At 38.6% G+C, this 11,469-nt stretch overlaps 1 protein-coding gene across 2 annotated transcripts; it reads right to left on the bottom strand.

The window, feature by feature from the left end:
* Positions 1 to 1,706: 1,706 nt before the first annotated feature.
* AVPR1A (arginine vasopressin receptor 1A) lies at positions 1,707 to 10,925 on the bottom strand. 2 transcript variants are annotated; one of them, XM_034403282.2, is made up of 2 exons: positions 7,807 to 10,925; positions 1,707 to 3,097 (listed from the first exon to the last, which is right to left on the bottom strand). In XM_034403282.2, the coding sequence occupies exons 1-2, from the start codon at positions 8,795 to 8,797 to the stop codon at positions 2,850 to 2,852; spliced, it is 1,239 nt and encodes a 412-aa protein (XP_034259173.1). In that variant the 5' UTR covers positions 8,798 to 10,925; the 3' UTR covers positions 1,707 to 2,849. The 2 variants fall into 2 exon arrangements, with proteins under 2 accessions (XP_034259173.1, XP_087730248.1); XM_087874122.1 differs by having other exon boundaries at positions 2,987 to 3,097; positions 7,952 to 10,925.
* Between the last annotated feature and the right edge of the window lie 544 nt (positions 10,926 to 11,469).

Here is an 11,469-nt window from a genome sequence, read left to right as displayed (position 1 = left end):
ACAGAGTCTAGTTGCATCTTGAAAAAGCACCTTTGGGATTAAGGTTTATTAACTCGTTGTTAAAAAAAAAAAGAGTCCAAATTCTAATGGAATTTATTAAGGTCAAGAAAAATTAACAGGTTAAAAGAGGCTGAAGAAATAAACAGTATTGTCAGTTGTTGCATCTAAATTTATATGAAAGTCTATTGGGCATATAATGGTTTGAGAAAACTTAATATGCCCTTTTGGTACACATTTAAACACCTTTAACAAGCAAAATGACAAAGTCAGGATAATTATACCACATTGCAAAGTAACTAGTAATGTAGGAAAAATATCATAAATATCAGTTAAATATTTAATTTTGCATTAAAACTATCTGGAAAACCTCTGCCTCTTCCCCTTCTGTCACTTTAGTTACTTGGCTTGGCAATATTGTTTGTGTTCTACTATCTAAATAAAAGTCACCAGAATATTGTTGTTGCAAAAGCGAGTTGTGCTGCTTTTCTACTTTTTTTTTTTTTAATTTGATTTATATGCTGCCCTTCTCCGGAGACTCAGGGCGGCTTACAATGCGTTAAGCAATAGCCTTCATACTTTTGTATATTTATACAAAGTCAGCTTATTGCCCCCACAAACTGGGTCCTCATTTAACCTACCTTAGAAAGGATGGATTTTTATATATATATATATATATATATATATATATATTCTTACTTCTTCGTAGGGTTTATGTGTGTTTTTCTTCTAGCCAGGTTTTCCCTACGTAGCCAAGGTTTTTTTGTAGCTCCAGCTCAGTAGAATCACATCTACTCGGTTCTGGGCTTTTTTCCTTTCTAACACCTAGCAAGCTCTAACTGCTAGGTGGGAGACCTAAATAGATCCATTTCTAGCTCGTTAGCTGTCATCAGTAGGCCACACCCATATCCTCCCTGTAAAGGCACAGTATCAATTTTCTTACTTCTTCGTAGGGTTTATGTGTGTTTTTCTTCTAGCCAGGTTTTCCCTACGTAGCCAAGGTTTTTTTGTAGCTGGAGCTGGAGCTGTACAAAAGCTGGAGCTGCATTGCTCCTAGAAGCACGAAGCCGAGAACACCAGCCTGAAGATGACGAATGAGACTTCGTCGAAACGTTGCCAAGAAACCTCCAATTTTACGCGGGAGAAAACCCGAATAACCAAAGACATATATATATATATATATATATATATATATATATATATATATATATATATATATATAATATACTTATATGTGCCACAGAGATGTAATGAGAACCAATAAAAAAATAAAGTGACAGCCTGTGATTTTAAAAATTACCTATGGTACAATAAATAAAGTGTATTTCTTTTCCAATCATATAATGCTACTGATCCAAGTTTCAACTGAGCCACTAATGAAAGTGTGTTCTATTCTAAAAAATATACAAAGAAATATGAAAGAACTACCTGCTTCTAGAGGCCTCTTAACCAAACACATTCTTTTTTTAAAATTTGGTCCTCCAAACTGCCACCTGCCTTCCAGTCTCAAGCACAAAGAATTGTACCACCAGCCAATCAGTGTATGAACCTCATTTGTCATAGGAATGGACTTATATGTGCATATGATGTGTGGTCTCTCTTGAGTAGTGCCAGTTCAATCAAATGAACCACTGATGTCAGCCGATGCCAATATAAAAAGTAAACTTCTTAATATATCACTGGCCAGCCTTCTAAATTCTAATTTTAGATTGATAAAAGAAACTTTTATTCTTTTGCTGTCAGAATAACAATGATTTTTTTCTGACACTTTTAAGTTGATAAAGCCCTGTTATAAATATGTCCATGCACCTACTTAAATATAAAGATAGTCACTAGCAAGCAATTTCTTACATACTATATTACAAATGATATAAACATTCAATGGGTTCCCTTAAAGAATCCAATACTTTATATTGTTTTTTCTGTTTCTCAGAATAGCTTAAAACTTTCCATAGTATTTCATTATTGAAAAATCAATATTGGTTTGGTGTTCCACAGTTATTTGTCATCTACATAGCTTTAGATCAGGCCCATTCATTGTTTCCAATAGGATTTTGATACAGGTAGTCCTTCACTTGCAACAGTTCATTTAATGACTGTTACTACAGCACTGAAAAAAGTGACTTATGACTGTTTTTCACACAATCGTTGCAGCATCCCCATGGACATGTGATCAAAATTCAGATGCTTGACAACTGACTCATATTTATGCTGGTTATGACAATGTCCCAGGATCATGTGACCACCTTTTACAACTTTCTGAAAGTAAAGTCAAAGGGGAAGCCATATTCACTTAATAACCCTGTTACTAACTTAACAATTGCAATGATTCATTTAACAACTGTGGCAAGAAAAGTTGTAAAATGGGGCAAAATTCACTTAACAACTATCTCACTTAGCAACAGAAATTTTGGGCTCAATTGCAGTCATAAATCTAGGACTACCTATAAATGGTTGATCATAGAGTTAAGTACTGTATTTAGTCATTTTTTGAAAGATTAGGATGTTCCTCAGCAAGACTTTTGAGGGGACTGGGCAAATATTTTTATAGAGTGGTAGCCATTACTTCATAGAATGCTGTACCTCACTAAGGATTAATGCCAAGGTTTATAATTGTCTGTCTGGAAAAATATTGCATGTTGTCTGATTTTCCATCAATATCATTGACTACATGTTCACATATATTTTTACATATTAATTGGTAGCTTTCATTAACATAAAATGGTAACTTTTTTGCCAATTGATTACTTTATTGATCATATGATACTTGGTAGCTAAAGTGCTGTTTTGGCACTCAAAGAGATATCAGTATTTTATCAATGGTCTAGAAAGAAATTGAAATGGTTAATAAATCATGATAAATTTGGTGATTTTCTCCATGTATCCAAACTGTTTGTTGGACTTATATTATTAGTGAAAGAAGTCTGTCTTCTGCTGATGCTCTCAGTATCTTCTTTATTCAATCTTTTTCGACAACACAAGAAACTCTGCAAGAAGTCTTGTAGGAGGTGCCCACTGAAAAACATGTAGATCCATGGATTGCAACAACTGTTCAAGCAGGCCAAAAGGGCAGTCACTGTAATTGCTACATCCTCTGAATCTGTTGAGAAAAAGTAGAGCATTATTTAACAAAGACCTACAATTTAGTATGCTAATATTTCTTTAAAAGCAAAATCTAAGAAAAATCTGCATTAAATTTTGTAAGATTATAATTCTGCATTACATTTCCAAAGGTAAACAGATATTTATACTCCATTCAAAATACTCCTTCAGTAAAGTTGCTCTAATAACCACAATATGTCCATGTTAGGCTTCTGGCTGCAATTTGTGGTATTAAGCTGGGATATTAGAGGAACTGCCTCTCTGAAGCTACTTGCCCCATCATTCTGGCAGGAAGGGCACATTCTGGGTCCTGCTGAATCAAAACAGTCATTTGGAAGGATCAGGCAGGGCTTCTTTGTTGCAGCATTTGGTCACCATTCCATCCAAAATCAGACTGGGGCCATCCCTGCTAGCCCTCTCTTTTCTCCTCCCAGGAAGACAGTTCTTATTCTGTTGCCTGCCCAGAGTTGCTTTCTTAGATGGGTGGCCATATAAATTCAATAAACAAAACAAATAAATAAAATGACTAAGCTACTGGACCATACTGAATGTGTTGTCCATCACAACAGATTCACACATTCTGTTTTTGTCTTACCTACCTTTTGTTCCTTTCACTATACTTTTATTTTATTTATGGTTTAGGAGCAGATTACTTTGATTTACAATTATAACTTGACTTGACAAAAGTTATAGAACTCTATCATTTATTATATCTAGCCACACTTGGAATACTGCATCCAGTTTTGGTCACCATGATATAAAAAAGATGTTAAAACTCTAGAAAGAGTGCAACAAAGATGATTAGGGGACTGGAGGCTAATACATATAAAAAACAGTTGCTGGAATTGGGTGTATCTAGTTTAATGAAAAGAAGGACTCGGGGTGACATGATAGCAGTGTTCCAATATCTCAGGGGTTGCCACAAAGCAGAGGGAGTCAAGCTATTCTCCAAAGCACCTGAAGGCAGGACAAGAAGCAATTGTTGGAAACTAATCAAGGAGAGAAGCAACTTAGAACTAAGGAGAAATTTCCTGACAGAACAATTAATCAGTGGAACAACTTGCCTCCAGAAGTTGTGAATGCTCCAACACTGAAAGTTTTTGAGAAGAGATTGGACAACCATTTGTCTGAAATGATAGAGTTTCCTGCCTGAGCAGAGTGTTGGACTTGAAGACCTCTAAGGTCCCTTCCAACTCCAATCCTATCCTATCCTATTCTTTGTGGCTTGTTCATAGATTTAGTACATTTTACATTTATAACACACACAGATCAAAAACAAATTTACAGAAAATATCAGGCCTACTATGAAGATGACCAAGGTGACTACCAAAAACAATATACTGCTGAGAAGAAAGCAGCCATAATTTCCATCTTCCATGCAACTCAGATGACCTCCAGGGAACTGTCCTATTGCTAATATTAAAGCTTCTGCTGTCAAGCTTGCCTAGAGGATAGGAACTTCCTCTAAGAATACAAGACTCAGTGCCAATTTTTTTTTAAATAAAAAAGATTCTCCATCGTTCAGTTAATAATGTGCAAGTCAGCTAACCATGGGCAAATTTGGGATGAACTAGCTAAAACAGACACAATATTGTATATCATCACAAATAACAAATGGCTATCCATAACCTTGAAATTAAAGAATCATTTGAATTTATTGTAGAACAGAATAATTCAGACTGTAAAATTGGTGTACCATTTAATATTGCTTACAGTAACAAAGTCAGTATTAGTATGTGGTCATTTAGAAAGCAAATATTCCTTGTGGCATCTTTTACTGTAAATTCAAGTGGAAATGCAAGATAGAGAAGTTGAGATCTTTTTTCAGAGCAGAAATTGTGAGAATGGCATTTATGCTTGAATTCCCCTTACTCTGGTAAACCAATGAGATGATAATGAACTTTCTAGTTTTGCTATTTATTGTGGGAGATTAAAACAAAACAATGAAGAGGAAAATGATCACACAGATACTGGATATTTTTTCATTAATTTTGTTTGAGAAAATATTTCATCTCATCAGTTTAAAGGACAGCACATATTTCTTATTAAATCTAAATTCGATATTATTAAATATTAAATGCAGCTGGCTGATTGTGATTAGTTGTTAAATTTTCAGCATTTTACAAATAGCCAGTTTTGGGCTATGTAGCCAAAAACAGACACCAGTGAATTCAAGAGTTTAGTCTCAATTAATTTGTACAGGGGTATCATACTATCATCCTATCTGGTAAAGTGTAGGCTTCTATTGAATGTATATTTCCAGGCAGAAAGATTTTTTTTATATACAGTGGCAGTTCTATGCATTGGTATATAACAATGAAAAATATCAATATATATTCCTGCTTTAAAATCTACACAAGTTACTGTGTTTTCCTCACACGTTATATAGGAAAGAAATATATAAAACAGAATTTTTTAATGTTTAAACGTTGGTGGTTTAAACTCAATGCAAATGAGTTTAAACTCAGTGCAAGTAAGTGGGGGGTTTGCTCCCTGTTTATATACAGTATTTTGCTCTGCCAGTGTTTGTCGGGTGTATTTTTCTCCTTGGTAATTCCTTGATTAGGGTATTGTTTTTTGCTGAACAGCCCACTCACTAGCACTGAAGGTGTTACTATCTGGGTAATGAAACACCCTCAAGCAAATAAACCCCATGCTCACTAGCAAATGTTACCTAGTTAGATAACTAAATGTCTGCAAACAAACAACCAAGCTCAGAGAGCATGAAAACTTGAAAACTTCAAATTTGAGCTACACATATTCTGTTCTTTTGGAACACTCTATTATAAAATCCTATGACACTGATATTTAAGCTTGTTGACCTGTGTAAGGTAATTTCCAATATCTTCCAAAAACCCTGAACAAGGTTACAGACATATGTACTGATGCACAGCATTTAAATTTTAGGCTGAAACCCTAGCACATTTATTCATAAAGACCACCTGAAATACATATGGAAATGTGCATAAAATTATATTATATATATATTAAAAAGAGTTAGCTAAATCCTATCCTGAATTTAATAGGGGGAAAAATAGTTTATGCAAAATCATAGTACAAGAGAATCCTGAAAGTTCTGACACTTTTAGTTTGATACTGGGTTTTAATTTGGTAATACTGGGTTCCTTGAACCAATCTATTTATTTCTAAGTGAACTGCAGTAAATGTAAGACTTGGAAGTTATGGTGCATTTAATTTTATGATGCATCCCCATTTAGTCAGGATTACAATTGAATGACCATTTAGATGAGATATTAAATGAGTCTCTTTAGATTTATTTTCAGAACACTTTTTCAAAGAAAGTCTCAAAATATATCATGTAAAAAGCTACATATTTACTAGGTCCTCTTGAAATGCAAACATGGTAAAACTGAATGCTGTTTCCAACACTGAAATAAATGAGAGTAATAAATGAGAGGCACCAAAAAATTACACACATTCAAGACAATAGCATTCTGCTTTAAAAAAAATTGTGTTAAGTGGAATGTAGGCTTGGAATCTTGTTGAGAAAGGGTCACCAACCAACAGATGATGCCATCTTCTACTCCCCCTGAGCCCTGGCAAACATATTTTGTTTGTTTTCTGGCTTAACCATTGCTTTCTGGTTTGCCTGATTCACTTTACTTTTCCTAGGCAGCTTGATTAGCTGTTGAGCAAAGAAACAGTAACTTCCCCTCAACTGAGTAAATGTTTGCTCCCCTGCTGATCTCTGATCTAGGCTGCTGTTGCATGGTATTCCACTCAGCATATCAGGGCAATAATATTTGCCTGATGTGCTGAAGATTAATGGCTCAAAATCTGGCTTTTAAAATTTACTATTTCTCTTTTTCTGAGACGCTCACTTTTCAGTTGAGCAGATTTTTTTTAAGAGAAGCCTACCAGTTAAATGCTAGAATATTTTTCTTTTCTTTTCTACCCGCTCCCAAATGAACCAGCTGAATAAATACTGCAAGGTGACTTTTTGCAGTAATATTCATCTGGGCTGAGGACTGGGATGAAATCCTTCTAGGATGAAATCCTTTGAGGAATGGGAAAAAAATCATGAAACAGTACATAGGTTAGCTGGTTCACAAAGGCAGTTGAATAGTAAGAGACATACCGGTATATAAACTTATATAACATATGTATAAATTTTCCTGCTATGTTTCAAATCAAGACATTCTTAATATCACACAAATATTGCTGAGGGAGTTATGTAACAATAGCTGCAACAAACATTGTACCAAACTGGGAAAGTGCAAAAAATATTTTTTTTCATTTTAAAGCTTCTTGTTCTGCTTACTTTTATGAACATTTTGATGCTTTAACTTTGTATATATGGATTTAATTTGTATATGGTTTTATATGAACCAGTACGCATATGCAAGTATATACGTTCACAGAAAAGAAAGCATCTGCAATTGCTTTCCTGGCCCAGAAAGTTGGAAGTGCAACAGAGTAGGATAATAGTTTAGGAGGGGAGAGAGACAGAGGGGGAGGAAGAATGGTGCCTGGCTGCTTCCAAAGTGTCCCAAATTGGGCAGAATTTTCTTAATTTGGATTAAAAGCCATCTGGCATCAGCACAGGTGAAGAACAGCTTAAAAGTGCAGGGCAGCTATGTTTTAAGCATCTTGCAAGGGCCCAAGCGAATGGCTTTTGTCTGGAGTCATATGCCAGGGAGCCAGATACTAGACAGGATCAGTAGCTGATCTGACCACAGTACCTACCCTGCCAGGAGGCGTGGTCGTCCCAGACGGAACGCATCTGCACCGAGAAGAAAGGGGCCCAACACACAATATAAGCCGAAATTATCACGAAGGTCATCTTGACGGTGCGGATCTTGGCGCGCGAGATACTTTTGACGCTGCTGACCTGAGGCGTGAAGAGCAGCCCCTTGCGCAGGGCGCCCTCGTGTGGCGGAGCCCACTCTCGCTTCTGCCGCCGCGTCTTGTCCCGGACGTTGCTCCAGATGTGGTAACAGATGAAGCCGTAGCAGGTGGCCAGGATGAGGACGGGCGCCACGAAAATACTGCCGGCCATCCAAGTGATGTAGGCGCGAGCCCCCCACGGCTTGATGAAGTGCGCCCAGCAGTCATAGACCTGCGAGCCGCTCTCCACCTCGCTGAGGGAGAAGATGAAGTACTGGGGGACGCTGAGCAAGAAACTGAGCGCCCAGGCGGCCGCGATCATGCAGCGCGAGCGCTTGCTCGGCTGCTGGAGCGTCTTGAGCGGGTGGCACACGGCGATGTACCGGTCGGCCGTCATCACCACCAACATGTACGCCGAGGCGAACATGCCGAAGACCTGCAGGTGTTTCACCACGCGGCAGAGCCCGTCGGGCCCATGGAAGCGGTGCGTGACTTCCCAGCAAAGTTGGGGCAAGATCTGGAAGAAAGCTACCGCCAGGTCGGCCAGGCTCAGATGCCGGATGAAAAGATGCATGCGGGATGCCTTTTTGCGCGGCGTGTGATGCAGCGCTAGCAGCACGAAAAAGTTGCCCAGCACAGCTAAGGCGAAGGTCAGAGCCAGGACGGCAATCTCCAGCTTGGCCAGGTCTTCGTCCCGCCCGTAGGGGTCTCTGCTTCCGTTGCCTTTGCTCCCTGACCACGCCGCGTCCACGCCGCCCTCGGAGCCGTCTACCTTCCCGAGCGAGTCACGGCTCCAATTCCACGCAGGCGTCGTCCAAGCTGAGCCGCCAGGACGGTTGCTGGACGGCATGGCGCCGCTTTGCTTTTCAGTTCTCTCGGTGCGCTTTCCCGCCTTTAATTTCTTCGCGGCTGGCGAAAATCGATGCGCCTCTCTTTCTTGCTGGGCTACAATGCTATTCTTGAACCAGGAAAAGGTAGGCGGAGGAATAGAAAATAATAGACCGAGCCTTCTACGCCTGGAATGAATCCGCGCAATTATCTCCACGCCTCGCTTCTTTTCCGTCCCCTGAATCCCACTTGCTCCCGGCTTCACTCCTGCGCCTAAACTGCGCCCGGGCGCTCTTCCGCTTTTCGCCTCTTTGATTCCGTTTTTCCTCCAAGCTCCCTTGGAATGCGATCTAACCCCTCCTCCTTCTCTCTCTAGTGGCGTCCTCCTCGGCCGAGTCTTTCCACATTAGAGCCCCCTCTCCGGTTCTCTCAAAGCTCTCCCCACTGTGCCGTCGGGAGTCTTCACCAAAAGCGATCTGCGTTTCCTGGTCGCTTAGTACTATGCCTGGACGCCTACATCTAAACCCACTGATCGGTGGGTTTGGTATACAAAGTGTGAACAGAGGAACACCGGGAGTTGTTCCACTGATAGTTCCTTGATCCATGCAGCTCATTATTGATGATACAGCCCAGTCAATACCGTCAACATGAAAACGCCTGTTTCAGTGCCCCTTTCTTTCTATTCGGAGATTCCACAGCCTGAGCCTGGAACTTTCTCCCAAAAAGATGACAAAAGGCAATGTGCTTATCAACTAGATCTCATAATTAATGTGCAAGTTAATACAACACTTAAGATACTTGCAACTAGGGATCATTGCAAGCAAATTTAGCATCTTAATTAACTAGGGATCATTGTAAGCAAATTTAGCATCAAAATTACCCCAAAAAGTAATTTTTAAAAATCCCTAGAGGTGACACCTGATCATGCTGGTCTCAGGGGGTGGGGTTGTGTTTCTTACAACATTGTCCTTTAGTCTAAAACAAATTATGAGATCCTAATTTCATTCTGACTTCTATAAATGATGTAGAGTGCAGTATAATCTTTTCATATCATAATGTAGAAAGTGAATGGCAACAAAAACAAAGTCTGCTCTCCAGTAACCATGATTTTTAGGACTCAAATCCATCTAAAAGCAAAGTAAATTTTCTTTTTAAAATCAGGCAGGTTGGATGGAGGGATCTTTCTGACATACAGAAATATGCAAGCAAACTGAAGAACAAGGGGGAAGAGTCGGTTGTGATCAAGGGTTGTGCTAATCTAAAGTCTCCCCTCAGTTGCAAAACCATCTGAACTAACTACCGGTAGCAGCATCACTGTCACTGAGTAACTCTTTCTTATACTAATTTCTTGACTAAACATATTGACTGCTTTTTTCATAAGGTGGAAAGCAATCTTACTGAATTTCTGCTTCACTTATTTTCCCATTAAAATGTCCACCCTTTCGCATAATGAAGATTCTAGGATTTTAACAATTTGTTGTATTTAGTAGGAAATATTTGCCTTGTGTGCGTTAACTGTTCAAAGAGCACAAATTAAGAGAGATACATTTTTATTCAATTTAAATAAATGTTTATTAGGGGACAATATTTAATTAAAAAGAAATTTCTTAAAATTGCCTTAAAAACTACAATGACAGAAAGAGATCTTAATCACATTTGCATGTTTACCCACCAAAATAATGTAAGATAATAACCATTTCATGCCCATAACCAATTAATATAAATATAGATTGACATATCCATCAAAGCAGCGGTGAAATCCATCCGGATCTATCTGGCTCGCGTGAACTGGTAGCACCAGCGGCGGGAGGCTCTGCCCACCTGCCAGGACATCATTACGTCCTGTTTTGACCCTCTGCGCATGTGCAGAAGAGGTGCGCGCACTCACATTCCTGAACCAGAAGCGAAGGTAAGTGCATTTCACCACTGCATCAAAGCATTTACTTTGGGGCTTTCTGCTCAGTTAAAAATGACATCATTTGTTAGATACAAGATTATATAGCTGTGGAACTCTTAAATCAACTCTTCTGATTCTAAATTTGTAAGCCATACTTCTGCCAGCAAAAATTGACAGACTCATTAAAATGAAACCAAAGTAAAGAGTAATACAAGTAAAACCTTCAGAAAGAATAATAAAGAAGGAAAAATAAAGACAGAATTAAGAAACAGCCTATAGAAAGGCAATATACTATTTATCCAATCCACTGGATGAAATGAATTAACTTGATACAATGAAAGACAGAATTGCGGGGAGCCAGATAGCATAGAAATTTAATAAATTATTAAGAATTGTTAAGGTAGCATGAAAGAATATACCGTGTTTTCCTGAAAATAAGACCCTGTCTTATATTTTTTGAACCCCAAAATAAGCACTTGGCCTTATTTTCGGGGAGGCCTTATTATTTTGGGGCCCATGGAGCAAGATGGGGCTCTTCCAGTCTTACCTGATTTCCAGCTCTGCGTTTAAATATTTTTGGAGAGGGCTTATTTTTTGGGGGGGGGGAGACTTATTTAGTGCATGCGCTCAAAAGCCCGATTGGGCTTATTATCAGGGGATGTCTTATTTTTGGGGAAACAGGGTAGGCAATTCCAAATGGTAAGGTTGTTTTTTTTTTTTTTTTTTGTAAAATTAGGTGTTCAGATTGATATATTCCGTTGACAGTTGCAAAACAAAATGGCAGCTCAGAGCTGAAA

Source organism: Pantherophis guttatus, chromosome 7 (assembly GCF_059756535.1).
Source record: "Pantherophis guttatus breed Tessera chromosome 7, ASM5975653v1, whole genome shotgun sequence".
NCBI lineage: Eukaryota > Metazoa > Chordata > Lepidosauria > Squamata > Colubridae > Pantherophis > Pantherophis guttatus.
This window is presented reverse-complemented; position numbering and strand designations above follow the sequence as displayed.

Coding starts and splice junctions, on each gene's coding strand:
- AVPR1A (XM_034403282.2), bottom strand. CDS start 8,797: ATGCCGTCCAGCAACCGTCCTGGCGGCTCAGCTTGGACGACGCCTGCG. Junction 3,098..7,806: donor CGACCACGCCTCCTGGCAGG/GTAGGTACTGTG, acceptor TTTTCTCAACAG/ATTCAGAGGATGTAGCAATT.